The sequence below is a fragment of the Piliocolobus tephrosceles genome, chromosome 8 (genome assembly GCF_002776525.5).
Source record: "Piliocolobus tephrosceles isolate RC106 chromosome 8, ASM277652v3, whole genome shotgun sequence".
In the NCBI taxonomy this organism is placed as follows: domain Eukaryota; kingdom Metazoa; phylum Chordata; class Mammalia; order Primates; family Cercopithecidae; genus Piliocolobus; species Piliocolobus tephrosceles.
The window spans coordinates 14,274,517-14,297,444 of NC_045441.1; the positions used below are offsets into that span (position 1 = coordinate 14,274,517).

Below are 22,928 nucleotides of genomic sequence, written 5' to 3' on the forward strand. Positions count from 1 at the left end.
TTTTTTTTTTTTTTTTTCTTTTTTTGAGACGGAGTCTTGCTCCCTCGCCCAAGCTGGAGTGCAGCGGCATGATCTTGGCTCATTGCAGCCTCTGCCTCCTGGGTTCAAGCGATTCTCCTGCTCTGCCTCCTGAGTAGCTGGAGCTACAGGCATGCGTCGCCATGCCCGGCTAATTTTTGTATTTTTAGTAAAGATGGGGTTTCACCATGTTGACCAGGCCTGTCTTGAACTCCTGACCTCAGGTGATCTGCCCGCCTCAGCCTCACAAAGTGCTGGGATTACAGATGTGAACCACTATGCCTGGCCCAAATGCTAATATTTTGGCAGCACTTTGGGAGGTCAAGGCAGGTGGATCGCTTGAATTCAGGAGTTTGAGACCAGCCTGGCCAACATGGTGAAACCAAACCCCATCTCTACTAAAAATACAAAAAAATTAGCCTGGCATTGTGGCGGACGCCTATAATCCCAGCTACTCAGGAGGCTCAGGCAGGAGAATTGCTTGAACCTGGGAGGTGGAGGTTGCAGTGAGTCGAGATCACGCCACTGCACTCCAGCCTGGGTGACAGAGTGAGACTCTGTCTCAAAACAAAGAAAAAAAGAAAAAGAAAAGAAAGAAAAAACAAATGCACTCAATAATTTTTTTGTTTCTTGGGCAATAATGGATTTCCAAGCAGCCTGGTTTGCTAACCAGAAAAGCACCCTGGAAGGGAAGCCCTTACCCTGAAGTCACAGAGGTGAGCCTGGCTGGCTAGCCTCAGGCCTTGCTGGGCTAACTGAAACCTGCTTTCCCAGTGCTCCATGTTCCTCAGTGCTGAGCCTGCGCCTGTGCCTGCGGCTGGGAAAGGCTCAGGAAGGGGCAGGGCAAGGCAGTTTCAAAAGTCACAAGGCCATTATGGATGCCTCTGGGGAATGGCAGGTTGAGGGATAGAGGGCAATCCCTTCCCTGGGCCAGTTGAGGGTCTCAGCCTGGGCCCAAAGACCTCTATTTGAACAGAGCTTACTCACCCCCGGGAATTTCCTACTTCACTCCCTGTTCCCTCTCCTGCACACACACCTCAGCAGACTCTACCCCAATTCAGCCCTAACCCAGCCCAACAACCTTCAATGGCTCCCCAGTGCCTAAAGAATAACATCCAAACTTTCCCTGCCTACTTCTGTCTTCTCCTTTTTTAGAGACTGAACCTGGCCCTTGCTTCTGCTCCTGTACTTTCTCATTCAACTCTCCTCTGACATGTTTTCTTCCTTCCCCATGAGGCCAGCAAAAATATCACCTCCTCCAGGAAGTCCTCCATGACCATGTGAGCTCACCAGGAACTTCCTCTTTTGAGCCCCCAGAAACAGCCATGCTGCAGAAGTCTCCTCATGCTTCTTCTAACCCAAATAAAGTATAGGAGGGGAGTTCAGGAAAAAGTCTAGAGCCAGGCACGGCGATACATGCCTCTACTCTCAGCTACTCGGGAGGCTGAGGTGGGAGGACTGCTTCAGCCCAGGAGTTTGAGGCTGCCATGCACTATGATCACACCTGTGATTAGCCACTGTACTCCAGTCTGGGCAACATAGCAAGAACCTGTTTCTGGGGGGGGGAAAAAAAAATTTCAGTGCCCACATGCCAGGTAGAAACCACGAAGGGAGGGGTGCTTTCCAGGCAGAGAAGCCCATGTGTGTACAGCCACGTGAAGGAATCTTTCCTGATCCCCTCTCCTCCAGGTAAGCCCTGTCCTCCTATCTCTCTTCTCACACTCTAGTTCCCAAGTGCATCTGCAGTACTGGAAGCTGTGGCTGTGCACACATGGGGTTCTCTCTGCCTGGAAAGTGCCCCTCCATTAATGCTTTCCACCTGGTGGGGGCACTTATTTTTTATTTTTTATTTTTTTAGAAACAGGTTCTCAAGCCGGATGCAGTGGCTCATGCCTGTAATTCCAGCAGTTTGGGAGGCCGAGGGGGAGTGGATCACCTGAGGTCAAGAGTTCGAGACCAGCCTGCCAACAGGGTGAATCCCCATCTCTACTAAAAAAATACAAAAATGAGCCGGGTGTGGTGGCGGGCGCCTGTGATCCCAGCTACTTGGGAGGCTGAGGCAGGAGAATGGTTTGAACCTGGGAGGTGGCGGTTGCAGTGAGCCGAGATCGTGCCATTGCACTTCAGCTTGAATGACAGAGTAAGACTCCATCTCAAAAACAAAACAAAACAAAACAAAACACCAGATTCTCATTACGTTGCCCAGGCTGGAGTGCAGTAGTTATTCACAGGTGTGATCATAACACACCACAGTCTCATACTCCTGGGTTTAAGCAATCCTCCCACCTCAGTCTCCCAAGTAGCTGGGAGTAGAGGCGTGCACCACCATGCCTGGCTCTTTACTCTTAGCTGTGTTCACTGCAAGTGTTGCCTTCTCCGGGAAGTCTTCTTAAACTGTGCCCTTGCCATCTAGACACTTCTCTCTCTTTTTTTCTTTTTAAGAAATGGAGTCTCGCTCTGTCTTCCAGACTGGAAAGCAGTGATTTAATAACATCTCATTGCAGCCTCCAACTCCTGGGCTCAAACAATCCTTCTGTCTCAGTCTCTCAAGTAGCTGGGACCACAGGAACATGCCATCATGTCCAGTTAATTTAAAGTAATTTTTTAGTAGAGATGGCGGGGGTCTCACTATGCCCAGGCTGGTCTCGAACTCCTTGGCTCAAGTGATCCTCCCACCTTAGCCTCCCAAAGTGTTGGGATTAAAGGCGTAAGTCACTGTGCCCGACTGAGGATATTTTTTTTTTTTTGAGACAGAGCCTTGCTCTGTTGCCCAGGCTGGAGTGCAGTGGTGCGATCTCGGCTCACTGCAAGCTCCGCCTCCCGGGTTCACGCCATTCTCCTGCCTCAGCCTCCCAGGTAGCTGGGACTACAGGCGCCTGCCACTGAGCCCGGCTAATTTTTTGTATTTTTAGTAGAGACGGGGTTTCACCGTGGTCTCGATCTCCTGACCTTGTGATCCGCCCGCCTCGGCCTCCCAAAGTGCTGGGATTACAGGCATGAGCCACCACGCCCGGCCCGACTGAGGATATTTTAAAGCACTTTGCCAGCTTCAGTGAAACATGTTCCTTTTCCTTCTTGGTTAATCTAATTCTCAGCTGGGTAGCGCCATACCAACTAACTCTTTTAGCTCAGAAGTCTTTCCTGGGGCAATCTCAAGTGCAGGAGGGGAAGGGACCCTCCAGAACCCAGGGAGAGCAAGAAATACACTCTGCTGTTTTTCTAGCTGACCAGTAGATGAGGGAAGAAATAAGAAGGTAGGTGAGAGCAGAAATAAGGAGGTGGGTGGCCAGCCCTGACTTCAGGGCGTGGCCCAGCCGTGTCTCTAGGGAGAGAAGCACTTACCTAGGAATCCCTCCTCATCGACAATGATAGTGTAATCCTCTGGCGTCTCAGTCAGACTGAAGAACTTGCACCTGGATGGGCGGACAGACAGACACAGAAGATCTCATTAGTCCAGGCAGGTCCCCTGGGGCAGCTGCCCACCCGTGCCCCGGGGATGATGACTCAGTTTACCCAGAGCTCCGGCCCCAGGCTGCTGGGTGACTTCGGGTAAGTTGTCTGTCTCTCCCTTCATATCCCCCTACTCAGTGCTCACTCTGGAGAGGCACAGCGATGCCAACTGTCCCCACTCTGCCACCCCCCAATCTTTGGGGACCTCTGAGCCAGTCAGCCCCTGTGATTCTGTCCAGGCCTGAGGGCCTGAGATCCCACATTTTCTCGGAGGGAAGAAGTGGCCGAAGGGTGGCTCCAGTGTGGGTCAGGCAGAGCAGCCGTCTTTTCCACGGCCCTGCCACTGTAACCTCTAGGTGTCTGTCCCCATCTCCCCTCCCACTGTCTTGGCCTCCAGTTCACCAACTCTGGCGCTCCCAGTCACAAAAATGCCTAATTCCCACCAGCTGACTGACAGCCCAGCCTTTGGTTTACTTTCCATCCCTGAAGAGGGAGGAGTGCGGCCACCCGTGACATTTCTGGGACGTGGATCTCCGCCCCACCTCACATCACCTCTGATATCACCGCTTAGCCTGGGAGGTATGTTGCTCATCTACCCCCAAAACGAGACCATCAATTCCCCCAAAACAGGGGACGGAACCCTGACCCTGCTGGCCTCGGTCCTGGGCATCTTTTGGTGCCCAGGTCTGTGTCCAGGTGGCCCTTGGGCTGGGCTTCGAGGCTTTTGGTCCTTGGGTGATTGAAGAGGGTCATCACCCCCTCAACGCCCGTGTCCCTGTTCCCTATTTAGCCAGAACCACCCCCACTGCACCCTAGAGAGTACCGCAGGCAGAGATGGCAAGTCCAAGCACACACAGGCAGAGGCTTGCAGGAAACTGACCCCTGGTCACTTATCTGGTGTTCCAGCTCCCCAGCACAAAGCCAGGCACGGGCTCTGCACCCCCACCCGTTGAGGGGAGCCGGGACAGAAAGAGTTCTGAGTAACCCAGGTGTATTCGTCTGTTCTCATGCTGTTAATAAATACATACCCGAGACCGGGTAATTTATAAAGGACAGAGGTTGAACGGACTCACAGTTCCACATGGCTGGGGAGGCCTCACAATCATGACAGGAAGCCAAGGAGGAGCCAAGGCACGTCTTACATGGCAACAGGCAAGAGAGCATGTGCAGGGGAACTGCCCTTTATAAAACCATCAGATCTCATGAGACTTATTCACTACCATGAGAACAGTATGAGGAAAACCACCCCCATGATTCAATTATCTCCACCTGGCTCCACCCTTGACACGTGGCAATTATTACAATTCAAGGTGAGATTTGGGTGGGGACACAGCCAAACAGTATCACCAGGCAAAGGGCAAGGATCCCTCTCTCAAAGATGCAAATGGAAATGGGATCTCTGAGTGGACAGTGTTGCAGGGTATGAGGGTGGCTGGTGTATCCATGGGTCGCCCTCCTCCCTGGCCTCCTCTCCTGCCAGCTTCCCTGCAGCCCCCTCATCTACAGAACCTCTACAGCTCCGTTTTAAAATTTATTCCTGAAAATTTTCACAAGGATATGGAGCCACTGGAACTCTCTTATACTGCTGGTGGGAGTACAAAATGGCCCAGCCCTTCAAACATTCATTTGGCAGTTTCTTTCTTCTTTTTAGAGACAGGGGCTTGCTCTGTCACCCAGTCTGGAGTACAGTGATGCAATCACAGCTCATGGAAGCCTTGAACACCTGGGCTCAAGCATTTCCCCTGCCTCAGTCTCCTGAGTAGCTGGAACTACAGGCACACAATACCAGGTCAGGCTAATTTTTTTTTTTTTTTGAGACAGTCTTGCCCAGTTGCCTAGACTAGAGTGCAGTGGCACGCTCTCGGCTCACTGCAACCTCTGCCTCCCAGGTTCAAGTGATTCTCCTGCCTCAGCCTCCCCAGTAGCTGGACTTACAGGCGCTCACCACCACATCTGGCTAATTTTTGTATTTTTAGTAGAGACAAGGTTTCTCCATGTTGGCCAGGCTGGTCTCGAACTCCTGACCTCAGGTGATCCACCCGCCTCGGCCTCCCAAAGTGCTGGGATTATAGGCATGAGCCACTGTGCCCAGACTGTCCAGCTAGTTTTAAAAGTTGTTTGTAGAGATGAGATCTTTGCTACATTCTCTAGGCTGGTCTTGAACTCTTGCCCTCAAGCGATCCTCCCATCTTGGCTTTCCAAAGTGCTGGGATTACAGGCGTGAGCCACTGCATCCAGTTGGCAGTTTCTTATAAAGTTCAGCACACACTGACCATCCACAGCCTCAGCTATCCTGCTCCTGGGTATTCATCCAAGAGAAGTGAAAACAGGTGCCCACACAAAGACCTAGATGCAAATACGTATTGCCTTTGTTTGTATTTACCCTAAATTGGAAACGACCCAAATGTCCTTCCTTCAACTGGAGAGAGGATAAACTATGGCACATCCACATGAGGAAATACGGGTCGGCAATTAAAAGGAATAAACTACTGATTCATGCATTAACACGGGCAGATCTCAAGCGCATTTTGCTAAGTTAAAGTAGCCACCTTTTGCTAAGTTAAAGTAGCCAAGCTCAAAAGATTCCATACTGTATGATTCTATTCATACGACATTTTGGAAGAGGCCAGACTATAGGGGCAAATGATTAGCGGTTGCCAGGGGATGGGCAGGTGTGGACTAGAGAGGGGCACTGGGAAATTTTGGGGGGGATAGGCCTCTTGATTGTGGCGGTGGTTCCAAGATCATATAAATTTAGGCCGGGTGCAGTGGCTCACGCCTGTAATCCCAGCACTTTGGGAGGCAGAGGTGGGCGGATCACCTGAGGTCAGGAGTTCGAGACCAGCCTGGCCAACGTGGTGAAACCCTGTCTCTACAAAAAATGCAAAAATTAGCCGGGCATGTCTGTGGGCGCCTGTAATCCCAGTTACTTGGGAGGTTGAGGCAGGGGACTCGCTTGAACCTGGGAGGTGGAGGCTGCAATGAGCCAAGATCATACCACTGCACTCCAGCCTGGGTGATTTGATTTAGACTCCATCTCAAAAAAACAAAAAAAAACCTCACAAGATCATATGAATTTGTCAAAACCCGAAGAACTGTCTGCTAAAAAGGGGTGAATTTTGCTGTATGTCAGTCATCCTTTGATAAACTTGAATGTAAAGAAAATCCTTGGCCTGCCGGGGTGGCTCAGGCCTGTAATCCCAACACTTTGGGACGCTGGGGTGGGCAGATCACTCGAGGTCAGGAGTTTGAGAACAGCCTGGCCAATATGGTGAAACCCCATCTCTACTAAATATATAAAAGTTAGCCTGGCATGGTGGTGGGCGTCTGTAATCCCAGCCGCTTGGGAGGCTGAGGCAGGAGAATTGCTTGAACCTGGGAGGTTGCAGTGAGCTTGGATCGTGCCACCGCACTCCAGCCTGGGCAACAGAGCCACTCTATCTCCAAAAAAAAAAAAAAAAAATTGCCTGTGCTAGGGTCATCCATGAGGTGGCCTCTCCCGCCCTAGGAGGGGTGTAAGGCGTTCTGCTGGAACAACAGCCCACGCTCATCAATTTCCCTCCGGCTCTTTGGTTTTCAAATTACGTCTCTGTCCCTGCCTGTCCCATATCCAATTTGCAAGTATTGCCTGGATACATGAAATCTATAATTGCTTTGAGGACAACAGCAAATTATCATCACAGTAAGTGGCAATCACTGGTCAGGCCTGGACGCTTCCTAGGGACCCCCATGCACTCAGAAAGAGCCCTGGACCCCCTCCCCAAGTCACCAGATTGCCATGAGCTGGTACTCCCTGGGGCGGGGGGGGGGGTGGCGGGGCTGCCCAGCTGCCCGAGAGCCCCAGGGAGGCAAACAGACGCGGCCCTTGCTCTCAGTGCCCTCGGCTGTGAGGGACGCTCCAGAAATAGACCACACAAATTATTCCGGAGGGCATACACACCAGCAGAAGGCAACAGCGGCCTGAGTGTAAATGGAGTATAAATATGTTGTTGAAGTGACCTGTCCCCAGGGGCTGAGCGATTCTGTGGCTCTGCCAGCTATGGGACATCTCAGAATGTGCACCTTGGCACGGGCAGGCTTCGGGGAGGGTAGATAAGCTGGAGGCACCTGCTGCCATCGCTCTGGTCACTACCCTCAGGAGTCAGCCCCCAGACTCCTCCCTCTCCTTGACCTCCATGTCGTTTTTTTTTGTTTTTTGTTTTTTGAGACGGAGTCTCACTCTGTGACCCAGGCTGGAGTGCAGTGGCGCAATCTCTCGGCTCACTGCAAGCTCCACCTCCCAGGTTCATGCCATTCTCCTGCCTCAGCCTCCTGAGCAGCTGGGACTACAGGCGCCCGCCACCATGCCCGGCTAATTCTTTGTATTTTTAGTAGAGACGGGGTTTCACTGTGTTAGCCAGGATGGTCTCGATCTCCTGACCTTGTAATCCACCTGGCTCGGCCTCCCAAAGTGCTGGGATTACAGGCGTGAGCCACCAGCCCGGCCTTTTTTCTTTCTTTTTTGAGACAAGCTCTTGCTCTGTTGCCCAGGCTGGAGTGCAGTGGCATGATCTCGCCTCACAGCAGCCTTGACCTCCTGGGCTCAAGCAATCCTCCTAGCTCAGCCTTCCAACTAGCTTGGACTACAGGTGTGCACTACCACGCCCGGCTGGCTAATTTTTTATTTTTTGTAGAGACAGAGTTTCACTATGTTGCCCCAACTGGTTTTGCACTCCCGAGCTCAAGTGATCTTTCTGCCTTGGCCTCCCAAAGTGCTGGGATTACAGGCGTGAGTCACTGCACCTGGCCCACACCACTTCTTAATTCAAGCTACGGGTCCCCCTTTGCCTTTGAATTACATCTGCTGCGTTTCTTGTCTTACCAAGCTTACCCCTCCTGTCCGTGCTTCTCAAAGTCGTCCCGATACTGCCAGGAAGTTGGCCATTCCCCAGTCCAAGCACAGGACCCCCTTGTGGGCCATCCTTAGCCTCCCAAGTACCCGGGATTACAGGTGCATGCCACCACACCTGGCTAATTTTTAAAATTGTTATAGAGATGGGATCTTGCTATGTTGCCCAGGTGGGTCTTGAACTCCTGGCCTCAAGCGATCCTCCCACCTCCACCTCCCAAAGTGCTGGGATTATGGGCGTGAGCCACTCCACATGGCCCCATGTCTTCTTTACTTGAAGGTCACTCAGATCTGTTTTTGCTTCTCCATCACTCCCTACAAAGCAAACTCAAGGCTGGACTACCCTCCTGTCTTGTCTCCCTCTTCCATTCCTGGCCTCAACACCCCTTGCTCTTGTTGCCCAGGCTGGAGCGCAGTGGTGTGATCTTGGCTCACAGCAACCTCCGCCTCTGGGGTTCAAGCAATTCTCCTGCCTCAGCCTCCCAAGTAGCTGGGATTACAGGCACCCGCCACCATGCCCGGCCAATTTTTTGGAATTTTTAGTAGAGAGAAGGTTTCATCATGTTGGCCAGGCTGTTCTCAAACTCCTGACCTCAGAAAATCCACCCGCCTCAACCTCCCAAAGTGCTGGGATTACAGGCATGACCCACTGCGCCCGGCCTGAATGTTCTTTCAACTACCCGGCATGGCCTCCCAACTTTGTTGGCTGAGACTTCATGCTCATCCTTTAAGATCCAGTTCAAACATCTCCTCTGGGATAAAACCTCTCCTGGCCAGGCATGGTGGCTCATACCTGTAATGCCAGAACTTTGGGAGGCGGAGGTGGATGGATCACTTGAGGTTGGGAGTTCGAGACCAGTCTGGCCAACATGATGAAGCCCTGTCTCTACTAAAAATACAAAAAATAAAATAAAAAAACCTTGCCTGATCAACACCAGCCACTTCCTTTCCCTCATCTCCCATCATAGAGGTTGTCCTCCTTTGACAGCCTACAGCCCCACACTACGTCTATGAGATGACTTTCCTGCCACTATGGACAGCTGGGCTGTTGGTGCATCACAGCCCTAGGAGATAGTTCATCTCACAGTCTATGTGAAGTATGCCCTTAGAGTTGTGCAGTGCACAACCCGTGCAACTGTGCATGACAGTGCCAAGTGCTTCCCACGATCTATTACAAATTATACTTTAAGGGTCTACTTCCCTCAGTAGACCACAGCTCTCAGAAGCAAGGACAGACGGTCCTCCGCACACACACCTCATATCTGACACTGGCTGGGCATGGAATCAACACTCAAGGATTGCTGAGCAAAGGGATGGACTGTGGCCACACACTTGCCTTCAAATTCAGAGACCTGTCAATGAGAACAAACCCTGCCCGCCCTCGTGTGGTATCACCTTGACTTAATCCTCCTGTGGGACAGGCTAAGGTCTCCAGTTCTAATTCTCTCTCTGCCTTTTCTAATGAGTCATGGCCGGGTCCACATCCCAGATTCCGGGCCCCTGGGGTTTGTGGCCTCTCTCTACTCTGTCTACAAAGAGCTGGAAAGAGGAGCAAATGCCAGAAAGTACCCAGTGTGGTGCTAAGTGCTGTTAAGAAACTCCAAGCGGGAGGCCAGGCCAGGGGGATCACTTGAGTCCAGGAGTTTGAGACCAGCGTGGGCAACATGGCAAGACCTCATCTCTACAAAAAAATTTAAAAATTACCTGAGCGTGGTGGTGAGCCCCTGTAGTCTCAGCTACTCAGGAGGTGAAGGTGGGAGGATCACTTGGGCCTGGGAGGCAGAGGTTGCAGTGAGCCATGATAGCACCACTGCACTCCAGCCTAGGTGACACAGTGAGATCCTGTCTTAAAAAATAAAAGACGCAAGCCTGATTCCTGCAGGGTCACTATGCCCTGTGTCAGCCAGACTCTGCCAAGGTCACCTACTAGCTTGTCTGGGAACAAGCCAGGACCTTTGGAATTAACAGCCTGGCCTGCCGGGTGCGGTGGCTCATGCCTGTAATCCCAGCATTTTAGGAGGCCGAGGCAGGCGGCTCACCTGAGGTCAGGAGTTCGGGATGAGCCTGGCCAACATGGTGAAACCCCATCTCTACCTCTACTAAAAATACAAAAAATTAGCCAGGCATGGTGGCGCGCACCTGTAGTCCCAGCTACTCGGGAGGCTGAGGCAGGAGAATTGCCTGAACCCCGGAGATGGAGGTTGCAGTGAGTCGAGATGGTGCCGCTGCACTTCAGATGGGGTGACAGAGCAAGACTCCGTCTCAAAAACAAACAAACAAAAAAGAGCCTGGCCAGCGGGGTTTTGAAACAAGCCCAGGGCCTTCACTGCTCAAGTCACCCACCCACCCAAACCAGAGAGGCTCTGCAAACAGGCCTCAAGACAGGCATCTTGGATGTTACGGGCATCTGTTTACAAAACCTTCTCGGGACTTACTTAAAGCAGGTCCTTTCTCAGCCCACTTGGGATCACAGCACAAGCGTGGAAGGACAGGGGTGTTTCTTGCAAAGTGTGGCCTGTTCTGTCTGGAATGAGGGAGGTTTGGCCACATCTACAGCCTGTGCAAGTGAGGGAATGAAGGTATCAGGGCCTCACCTGCTTCCGGAGACCGCCCACCCTTGCCCCTGCCAGCCAACTTCTGGCTGCCTCCCTGCGGATGTTTTTCTGATGTGGCTAATAGTAGCATTCATTCATTCACTCCTTTAGAGATAGGGTCTTGCTCTGTCACCCAGGCTGGAGTGCAATGGCATGATCATAGTTCACTGTAGCCTCCAACTCCTGGGCTCAAGCGATCCCACCTCAGCCTCCTGAGTAGCTGGGATTATAGATGTACATCACCATGGCTGACTAATTTTTAAATTTTTGTGGAGATGGGGTCTTGCTCTGTTGCCCAGGCTGGTCTCGAATTCCTGGCCTCAAGCGATCCTCCCAAGCCTCGACCTCCCAAAGTACTGGGACTACAGGTGTGAACCAACGTGCCCGGCTGACAGGGGCCTTTTAAAACATGAGGTGAGCAGCCGGGAGTGGTGGCTTACACCTGCAATCCCAGCACTTTGGGAGGAAAAGGCGGGTGGATCATGAGGTCAAGAGATGGAGACTATCCTGGCCAACATGGTGAAACCCCGCCTCTACTAAAAATATAAAAATTAGCTGGGTGTGGTGGTGCGCACCTGTAGTCCCAGCTACTCGGGAGGCTGAGGCAGGAGAATCACTTGAACATGGGAGGCAGAGGTTGCAGTGAGCCAAGATCACACCACTGCACTCCAGCCTGGCGACAGAGCGAGATTCTGTCTCAAAAAAAAAAAAAAAAAAAAAAAAGCAGTGAGTGATAGAAGTGTTTCAGGGCTACCGTTGATCATGAGGTTTTTCTTCCCAGAGGAAAATCAGGGGGAGGGTGAGTGCCAGGCTTTGTTCTAACCAGCTGCAGTTTTTAAATGTTTCTCCCGGGTTTTCAATGGGTCTCTCGTGTTATTTACATTTCATTTCTCCTGTCTTCGTAGCAACTAGAAGCTGCCCTTTCAAGTTTTACTTAGAAAAAAGCCCTTAATTGGATCTGCAATTGGAAGGGCGATCCTGAACAGGAGTTATTTTGCCTTAAGACAGAAAATAAGGCCGGATGCAGTGGCTCATGCTTATAATCCCAGCACTGGGGGAAGCCGAGGTGGGCGGATCACGAGGTCAGGAGATCAAGGTCATCCTGGTTAACATGGTGAAGAAATCCCGTCTCTACTCAAAAAAAGAAATACGGCCGGGCGCGGTGGCTCAAGCCTGTAATCCCAGCACTTTGGGAGGCCGAAACGGGTGGATCACGAGGTCAGGAGATCGAGACCATCCTGGCTAACACCGTGAAACTCCGTCTCTACTAAAAAATACAAAAAACTAGCCGGGCGAGGTAGTGGGCGCCTGTAGTCCCAGCTACTCGGAGGCTGAGGCAGGAGAATGGCATAAACCCGGGAGGCGGAGCTTGCAGTGAGCTGAGAACCAGCCACTGCACTCCAGCCCAGGTGACAGAGCGAGACTCTGTCTCAAAAAAAAAAAAAATAAATTAAAAAAAAATAATAAAATAAAATAAAAATAAAAAAAGAAATACAAAAAATTAGCCAGGCTTGGTGGTGGGTGTCTGTAGTCCCAGCTACTCGGGAGGCTGAGGCAGGAGAATGGTGTGAACCCAGGAGGCGGAGCTTGCAGTGAGTCAAGATGGCGCCACTGCACTCCAGCCTGGGCGACAGAGCGAGATTCTGTCTCAAAAAAAAAAAGAAAAAGAAAATAAAATGTGCTTGTGTCACAGGTGACCAGGAAAATCGAATCAGACAGTGTGGGTGATGGCGCTTGGCAAATTCCAGGGTGATTATGGAGCAGCAGGACTACCAAAGGGGACGGATAGGGCCGAAGAAATCACAAATATCTGGGGAAAGCCCCGGGGACCCAGGCTTCCTCCCAGGAAAGTATGCCTTCTGCTTGTCAGCTCTTGGTGCAAAATGATCACTGATTTCGGGTCTCCCCAATTCTCACAACCCCCAGCCTGACTTCCTTTCACCCCCACCAGCCTATCACCTCCTCAGCCATGGCGATATCCATCATAGTACTGAGATTAATCACTTCTAGGTCTGTCTGCCTTTTTTTTTTTTTTTTTTTTTGTTGGAGTCACTCTGTAGCCCAGGCTGGAGTGCAGCGGTGCGATCTCGGCTCACTGCAACTTCTGCCTCCCAGGTTCAAGCGATTCTCCTGCCTCAGCCCCCCAAGTAGTTGGGATTACAGGCGTGCACCACCACGTCCGGCTGATTTTTGTATTTTTAGTAGAGACAGGGTTTTGCCATGTTGGCCAGGCTGATCTCCAACTCCTGACCTCAGGTGATCCACCCACCTCAGCCTCCCAAAGTGCTGGGATTACAGGCATGAGCCACTGCGCCTGGCCTCATTTCTGTCTTGGCGAGCAAGAGACAAGGCTGCATCTCCCCCCTCCAGGACCCGCATGCCCAGCACAGGGCTTGGTACGAGGTCTGTAATCAGTGTGACCTGAATGAATGTGCTGTGGAATGATTCCCATTTCACAGACGGGAAAACCGAAGCTTAGCTGGGTTAAAGCAGTTACCTGCCTGGGGTCTGCCGAGCCGGGGCTGAGCTGCCTCTACGGGTTGGGGGCTTCCTGAAGGCAGGTGGGACTTGCAGCATACGCACCATGACTCAGCGTTTCCATTCTGAGACATCCACCCTCTACAGATGTGTAACGGGAGACACGGACGAGAGGATCTGTGACAGCCTGTTCTCGGTAACAAAAACCTGGCCACAGCCCAGATGCCCATCGGCAGGAGAGGACATGAAGAATGGCAGAATATTACCCAGCAGGCAACATGAACCGTCCACAGTGTTAAGCAAACAGATAAACAAGTGTCAGCAATATCACAGCACTGAGGGTGGAAAAACAAGTCCCCAAACATTGTGTAAGGCACGGTACGCTTTTTACAGAGTTACAAGTACCTATGATTAAAAAAAAAAAAAAAAAAAAAAAACACCCTTGGCCAGGCCCAGTGGTTCATGCCTATAATCCCAGCACTTTGGGAGGCCAAGGCAGGTGGATCGCTGGAGGTCAGGAGTTCGAGGCCAGCCTGGCCAACATGGTGAAATCCCATCTCTACTAAAAATACAAAAATTAGCTGGGCGTAGTGGCACATGCCTGTAATCCTAGCTACTGGGGGCAGAAGAATCGCTTGAACCTGGGAGTTCGAGGCTGCAGTGAGCTGAGATCGTGCCGCTGCACTCTGGCCCAGCGAGACTCTGTCTCAAAACAAAAAAACAAAAAAACAAAGCAATGCTTTGGAGTTGGCGATCCGATCCTGTGGTCTTGGGCATATTTACACAGCTCCTGAGCCTATTCCCCAAACTTCCTATATACTGTCTGCCTTCAGGAACCAGGGTGGGGAATCGGTGTCACTTTGTAGATAAAAGCACCAGGTGACTAGCCTGGGCAACATAGTGAGACCCTGTCTCTACAAAAAGTAATCTAAAAAGGAAAAAATTAATAGGGCCTGGTAGTATGCACCTGTAGTCCCAGCTACTCAGGAGGCTGAGGAAGGAGGATTGCTCGAGCCCAGGAGGTCAAGGCTCCAGTGATGAGCTGTGACTGCACCACTGTACTCCAGCCTAGGTGACAGTGTGAGACCTTGTCTCAAAAAATAAAAAATAAAATAAAAAAAGCCCCAGCCAGCCGGGCACAGTGGCTCATGCCTGTAATCCCAGCACTTTGGGAGGCCGAGGGGGAGTGGATCACCTGAGGTCAGGAGTTTGAGACCAGCCTGGCCAACATGGTGAAACCCTGTCTCTACTAAAAAAAAAAAAAAAAATTAGCTGGGTGTGGTGGTGGGCACCTGTAATCCCAGCTACTCGGGAGGCAGAGGCGGGAGAATTGCTTGAATCTGGGAGGCGGAGGTTGCAGTGTGCCAAGATCGCACCACTGCACTCCAGCCTGGGTGACAGAGCGAGAATCTGTCTCAAAGAAAAAAAAAAGCACCAGACATGCTGTGGTTGCTTTCATAAACAGCACCATTTCTGTTTTTGGATAATAGCACGACACTTCCCTGGTCTTCTCCCGACATAACCGGAAGCTCATTCAACCTTCTGTGTTCCTTACACCACAGCTGAGAACACACACCGAGACACACAACCTCTGACCTTTCCAAGCATGCAGACAGTTTGTGTCAACACGCTGAAGACCACAATGGAAATATTTGACCCTAAAGCAACCTGCAGTCCTGCCCTGACACTATGAATTGGGAGGCAACATTCTCTGGAGGCCTCGCTATTAAAGGACTTAGGGGACATGCTGGGGCATGGGCTAGAGTTGTTGTCCTGTCACCTGGTAACTCTGGGAGTGGCCCTGGTTCCTGGTCACACTCATCTCCTGCGGCCACCACTCCAACCCTACCGTGTACTGCTGGCCTGTGGGGCTGGGTGTTCCTGGGAGCCCCCTCGGCTGGCCCCATCCTTAGATGACCCCTGCCCAAACCACCCTCAGCAAAGCCCTCCAGCTCAGAAATCCTCCTCCCTGCCACCGGGGCCCATCCACCCCTTGCTGGGTCAGCTTAACCCTCCTTCCCCCAGACCTCTTCCACCCCTGCCCCTCTGCCACACTCAGCAACCCCAACACGCACCCCAGATTTCCTAAGACACAGGCCAAGTGGGGAGGGCACCCTCTCAGAAAGTCTCTGATCATTCGCCCTTTTTTTTTTTTTTTTTTTTGAGATAAGGTCTTGCTCTGTTGCCCAGGCTGGAGTGCAGTGGTGCAATCACAGCTCACTGCAGCCTCAGACTCCTGAGCTCAAGTGATCCTCCCAACTCAGCCTCCCAAGTTGCTGCAACTACAGGGACACACCACCATGCCCGGCTAATTTTTTTTTTTTTTTTAATAGAGACAGGGTCTCACTTTGTTGCTCAGGCTGGTCTCGAACTCCTGGCCTCGAGTGATCCTCCCGCCTCAGCCTCCCAATGTGTGAGCCACTGTGTCCGACCTGTCCATCCATCTTATCCCTTCCCTTTGGCCTCAGGAATCAGCACCCTGGCAAACTCCTTCCCCTTTTTGTGACTCTCCCAAGCACCTCCCTGAACTGTCTGTTTCATACTTGGCTTCTTAGTCTTAACAACAAACAGGATCAAGTTTCTTCCGTCCTAAAAAAAAGTCTTCCTTCATCCCCTTACCCTGACCCTCTGCCATTGAGTCAGCTCCTCAAGCCCTCCAGGGCATCCCGCTCCGTTCATCAGTGACCTCCCTGAGCCCAGCCCGATGACGTCTTCCCTCACGCCTTCCTGCCCTTGACCTGTTGCCTGGACCCACATGGCTGGTCAAGGCCTCCCTGGAATCTGCAATCTCCCGCACAGTCTCCTCTGACGTCTTGGACACTGACAATCCTCTTTTGCTTCCTGTGGTGGCTGCTCTTCTCCTCCCCAGTGTAGGCAGCTCTCAAGGGGTCCTCTCTCATCTCCTATTACACCCTCTCCCCAGATTCTCACTCCTGGGCTTCCAACCACTGCGGCCCAGGCTCTCCCTGCAGACTTGCACTTCTCTGCCTGCACCCTGGCTTCAACAACCTTGGTTGATTCTTTTTTTTTTTTTTTTTTTTTTGAGACAGAGTCTTGCTTTGTTGCCCAGGCTGGAGTGCAGTGGCGCAATCTCGGCTCACTGCAACCTTTGCCTACTGGGTTCAGGCAATTCTCCTGCCTCAGCCTCCCAAGTAGCTGGGATTACAGGCGACTGCCACCACGCCCGGCTAATTTTTGTATTTTTTAGTAGGAATGGGGTCTCGAACTCCTGATCTCAAGTGATCCACCCTCCTCGGCCTCCCAAAGTGCTGGGATTACGGGCATGAACCACCACACCCCGGCGGTTGATTCATTTCTCCCATCAACTCTCTGACATAGTTGTTGCTGCCCATTTGACAGATGAGGAAACTGAGGCTTAGAGAGACTCTGCCACCACCCTACAGATGACCCAGGTCACAGCTGGTCCCCTCAACCCTACCAGAGTTGTTGACATGTACCCTCACCCTGACGGGGTGAAAGAGAATTGCACACCAGTCGCTGACTCTCAAAATCCATTGTTTCCCCCACCACCCAACTCCGGGCTTGGCCTGGAGCCAAGCACCAGGGCAGAGCTGAGGCCCAGGGCGGCCCCTGATCTGGGCTGAGAAGCTGAGTAGCTGAGTCATCTCTGAGAAGAACATTCCCATCTTCAATCGCTGCGGCTGCCTGTTGTGGACGCCCGGCTGACACGGGTAACTTGATCTGTTTACTCTGGGATTCCTAAGCCCACAGAGTGAGGCCCTCACACGGGGCCTCTCCCCGGGCATCCTGGGCGAGGAGCCCTGGCCCAGCCAGAGCCCTGTTCCAGCAACAGACCTGAAACCCCAAGACAGACGGGGAGGGCGGGTGCAGCAGGGGAGAGACACTTCCAGGTAAACTTGCCTGGCAAAACCTTTTCTGAGACGTCAGATTTAACCAGCTAAAGTAGCAGAGAGAAGAGAATTACAAGTGTTTTTTGTTTAACCTGTGGCACAGTTCGCCATCAAATAAGAAAGGGGGGCGCCAGGCACGGTGGCTCACACCTGCAATCCCAGCACTTTGGGAGGCTGAGGCGGGTGGATCACTTGAGACCAGGAGTTTGAGACCAGCCTGGGCAACATGGTGAAACCCTGTCTGTACTAAAAATACAAAAATTAGCTGGGCGTGGTGGCAGATGCCTGTAATCTCAGCTACTCCAGAGGCTGAGGCAGGAGAATCGCTTGAACCGAGGAGATGGATGTTGCAGTGAGCAGCGATCACACCAGTGTACTCTAGCCTGGGTGACACAGTGAGTCTCAAAAAAAAAAAAAAAAAAAAAACACAAAGGAGGACCTTCAGGGAGCCACCCAGATGTAGGGGTGGGGCACGAGGAAGCCCAGAATCAAGTTTGGAAAGCTATTCTGTGTTGCCTCCTCCAGCAATGCAATCCTAAACAGACAGTGGCCCAGCCTGCATTTACATACACCTAGGGATGGGGAACTCACTTCTTTCTGGAGCAATGAATTCCACCTTGGGGTAGATGATTTCTAGAAGCTCTATGTGGCTTCCGTTTCTTTTTCTTTTTTTGAGACGGAGTCTCGCTCTGTCACCATGCTGGAGTGCAGTGGTGCGATCTCGGCTCACTGTAACATCCACCTCCCTGGGTTCAAGCGATTCTCCTGCCTCAGCCTCCTGAGTAGCTGGGACTACAGGTGCCTGCCACCACGCCCGGCTAATTTTTGTATTTTTCAGTAGAGATGGGGTGTCACCATGTTGGCCAGGATGGTCTCGATCTCTTGAGCTCATGATCCACCCACCTCGGCCTCCCAAAGTGCTGGGATGACAGGCGTGAGCCACCGTGCCCGGCCCCTTTTTGTTTTTTAAGAAACAGTGTCCCACTCTGTCACCCAGGCTGGAGTGCAGTGGTGTGATCATAGCTCTCTGCAGCCTTGCACTCCTGGGCTCAAGGAATCCTTCTGCCTTAGCCTCCCAAGTAGCTGGGACTACAAGCATGCACCACCATACCAGGCCAATTAAAAAAAATCTTCTCATGTAGAGACAGGGTCTCACTATGTTGCTCAGGCTGGTCTTGAATTCCTGGCCTCAAGCCATCCTCCTACCTTTGCCTCCCGAAGAGTTAGGATTATAGGATTGAGCCACCATGCAGGGACCCAGAGTCCCTTGATTAGCACCTTAAGGGGCAAGAATTTTAGCATGGAATAGATCATCTTTAGACAAAAACCCAGGATCAGAGAAGGGATGAGATCTGTCAGAGGTCACACCTTGCACCTAGAGGTCACACCCTGCACAAGCCAGGACCAGAACTGGGAAGATCTTTCACCTCCAGCAGTGACCCATCCCCCTGACCCCCATCCAGACTCTTCCTGGTGTCCACCTGCTGTGTGCCACTCGATTCACCATGCCCCTAGACTGCCCTTCACCAAACCCTCTTCGATCGACCCCTTGGGGACCTCAAATCCAGCCTTTTTCATCCCTGCTGTCATCTCCCAAGCCTCTTCCTGGGTCTCCTGAGACCCTGTCCGTCCACGCTGTACAGTACAGGCAAAGGCACTTCTCAAAGCACATATGTGATGACCTCGCTCCTTGGGTCAAGCACCTCCCGTGGCTCCCACTGCCTCCACGAGAACACCAAGGGCCCCAGCATGGCTCCCAGCTCTGTGATTTGGGCTGTTTCTGTCCAGCCCCCATGTGGCCACTGCTGGGCCCCTCCTTGTTCCTTAGTGTGCCATATCCTCCCCGTGGGACCCTCACTCCACTCCCCAGCCTTCAGGTCTCAGGGTGGAGACCTTCACGAACCACGCTCCACTACGTCCCCTCCTCAACACTGCCCACATCTCCCCTCCAACCATCAGTGCCTACGTAGGGAGGTTTGGCCATTAGGTCACGGCTGAAGTTTACCAACTCCACCCTGGCCTCAGCTGCTGAGTGGGCAGAGACCAAGGCGGCTTCGTCACTGCTACCCCAGCTCCCAGTTCTGGGCGAGCCTTGCAGTATTTGCTGATTGACTCTGCACCCGCCTTGGGTGCCAGGGGGTGCTCCTGGGCTGTGGTGATGTGGGTGGGGGCACTGGGGGCTGGACAGGAGGGTGGTGCACCAGGCAGACCGAGCATCCTCTGTTCACTATGGAACCTTGGCCCAGTCCTTGTCCTGGCTTCAGTTTCTCCAGCTGTACAGTGAGATGACTGGTGTGGGCAATCCCCGAGGGGTCACGGTCCCATGCTTCCCACATATCCAATTACGGAGAATGTGATAAAGGCCACTGAGTCTCCCATCACCAGGCAGGCAGGGCACCTTCATGGGCTGAGGACCTACAGACGATCACACTTTCCAGCTCACCCAACTATTGTGTGGCTGGTGGTTAGGTGCGTGGGGATTTTCTTTTTCTTTTCCTTTTTTTTTTTTTTCCAGACAGGGTCTTGCTCTGTCACCTGGGCTGGAGTGCAATGGCACCAATCATAGCGCAGTGCAGCCTCTAACTCCTGGGCTTCCGTGATCCTCCTGCCTGAGTAGCTGGGACTATAGGTGCGTGCCACCACACCCAACTAATTTCTTATTTTATTCTATTATTTATTTATCTCTGAGACTGGATCTCACTCTGTCACCCAGGCTGGAGTACAGTGGCATGATCTCAGCTCACCGTAACCCCTGCCTCCCGCATTAAAGCGATTCTCCTGCCTCAGCCTCCCGAGTAGCTGGGATTGCAGGCACCTACCACCAAGCCTGGCTAATTTTTTTACTTTCAGTAGAGATGGGATTTCGCCATGTTGGCCAGGCTGGTCTCAGACTCCTGACCTCAAGCCATCCACCACCTTGGCCTCCCAAAGTGCTAGGATTACAGGCGTGAGCCACTGTACCCAGCCTAATTTTTTTTTTTTTTATAGAGACAGGATCTCGCTATGTTGCACAAACTGGTCTTGAACTCCTGGCTCAAGAGATCTTCCTGCCTTGGCCTTCCAAATTGCTGGGATTACAGGTAGAAGCCACTGCACCCAGTCAAAATGTGTTTTTAGTCAGATAAAATCTGAGCCTGGGCCATGATTTCTTATAGATATGTATTTTTTTAAACCCCAAAGTCGGTTTTTACAATTGTGGCATAACTTGCTATAATAAAATGTACAATTTTCAGGTGGACAATTAGATGCCTTTTGGCAAGTGTATATCCCTCACTTAACCAGTACCCCGATAAGCATACTGGACATTCCCATCATTGCAGAAAGTGTTCCGTGCTCCTTTCCCAATGACCGGAGGCAGCCACTGCTCTAGTCTCTAGTGCCATGGAGTCACTGTGTCTGTGTTGTGCTTCAAATCCATGGAAACACACACATTGTGTACTATTTTCTGCCTGGTTTATTTTGCTCAATATATTATTTTTGAGATTAATCCAGGCTGGGTGCAGTGGTTCATGCCCATATCCAACATTTTGGGAAGCTGGGGTGGGAGGACTGCTTGAAGCTAGGAGTTCAAGGCCAGCCTGAGCAACATAGTGAGATCCCATCTCTACAGAAAAAAAAAAAAAAATTAGGTGGGCATGGTGGTTAGTCTCAGCTACTCAGGTGGCTGAGTTGGGAGGACTGCTCAAGCCTGGGTGGCAGAGGCTGTGGTGAGCTATGATCGTGCTACTGCACTCCAGCCTGGGTGACAGAGCGAGGACTCCATCTCAAAAACAAAACAAAAATTAGCCAGGCATCATGGCATGCTCCTGTAGTCCCAGCTATTTGGGAGGCTGAGGCAGGAGGATTGCTTGAGCCCAGGAGGTCCAGGCTGCAGTGAGCTATGACTGCACTACTGCACTCCAGCCTGGGCAAAGCAAGACCCTGTCTCAAAAGAAAAAAAAAAAAAGAAAGAAAGAAATTCCCTCTGGCGGTAGGGCTGAATGCCCTAATATCCTACAGCAATAGAAACACAGACTATCTTCTGCATTTTGAAATGCAATGTGGAAAGAAAAAAAAAAAAGCACGCCTCAGAATATCACAGGCTGCCAGGTATCCTTTCCATACATATAAATGGGACAAAAGCCTTTGCAAAAATCAAGGGAAAGATAAATGCAGGTAGACAACAGTTACCATCAATGTCATGGTTGCTGTGGGGTGCATTGTTATTCAAACGATAAACAAACATAAAGTAAAAACAGGATCCATAAGTATGTCACGAACCAAAAATTATGAGTCATCAAATTCTGCACGCCTGAGGTCCATTAAAAGAAAGGAACCTGGTGAGGTGGCTCCCGCCTGTAATCCCAACACTGCAAGGCTGAGGCGGAAAGATCACTTGAGTCCAGGAGTTCCATACCAGCCTGGGAAACACAGTGAGACCCCCATCTCTACCAAAAATAAAAATAAAAATAAAATAACTGGGTGTGGTGGTGTGCACCTGTGGCTCCATCTACTTGGGAGGCTGTGAACCCTGGAGTTGGGGGCTGTGGTGGGCCATGATTGTGCCACTGCACTCCAGCCTGGGTAGAGCAAGACCCTGTCTCAAAAAGACAAAAAGCAAAACCAAAAACAAGATAAAAAGGGTCTGAAATGTTTGAGGGTAGGAGACAGTAGATGTGACCTGGTTTTTTTTTGAGACAGGGTCTCGTTCTGTCGCCCAGGCTGGAGTGCAGTGGCATGATCTCGGCTCACTGAAGCCTACCCTTCCCGGGTTCAAGTGATTCTCCTGCCTCAGCCTCCCGGGTAGCTGGGATTACAGGCACGCACCACCATGCCTGGCTTATTTTTTGTCTTTTTAGTGGAGACAGGGTTTCACCATGTTGACCAGGGTGGTCTCGAACTCCTGGCCTCAAGTGATCCACCCATCTCGGCCTCCCAAAGCGCTAGGATTACAGGTGTGAGCCACTGCTCCTGGCCTAGATGTGATCTGTTTTAAGCAGTTCACTTTGGCTGCTTGGAAAAGAATCGTTTCTACAGCTCAGGGAAGACTGCCCTGTTCAATCTCTAAACACCCCTCCTGTGCTTCCTGTCTGGGCTCCGTCTTCTCTCAAGCAGGGGAGCCAGGCTCAGGATCTGTTCTGGTCAGGGTTCTCCAGAAAGACAGAACCACGAGGAAATAGATAGGGATACATAAGAATGAATTTATTAGGGGAATTGGCTCGTGCAATTATTGAGGCTGAGACGTCCCCCGGGAGGGCATCTGCAGCTGGAGACCCAGGGAAGCTGATACTGTGGCTCAGTCCAAGTCTCAAGGTCTCAGAACCAGGGAAGTCCATGGTGTAACTCTCAATCCCATGCCAGAGGCCTGAGAACCCGGGGTGCTGCTGGTGCAGAGTTCAAAGCCTGGAGCCCCGAGTCCTGATTTCCAAGGGCAGAAGGAGGAGGGTGTCCCAGCTCCAGGAGAGAGAGAGAAAATTCAGCTCTCTCTGTGTTTTTGTTCTACCGAGGCCCTCAGCTGACTGGATGGTACCTGTCCACACTGATTCCAATGGCAATCTTTCTGGAAACACCTTTGGATATACCCAGAAATGACGCCTTACCCATTATCTGCACATCCCTCCATCCAGGCAAGCGGCCGCCTAAAATGAA

The 22,928-nt window shown here is 51.6% G+C and overlaps 1 protein-coding gene across 1 annotated transcript in view; it reads right to left on the bottom strand.

Annotated features, from left to right (window-relative positions):
- Positions 1-22,928, bottom strand: part of CASTOR2 (cytosolic arginine sensor for mTORC1 subunit 2) — a 59,805-nt gene that overhangs the window by 15,278 nt on the left and 21,599 nt on the right. Inside the window, exon 2 of the mRNA XM_023218662.2 lies at positions 3,361-3,431. Coding sequence (XP_023074430.1) covers positions 3,361-3,431 — 71 coding nt within the window. The remainder of the gene's footprint in view (positions 1-3,360; positions 3,432-22,928) is intronic.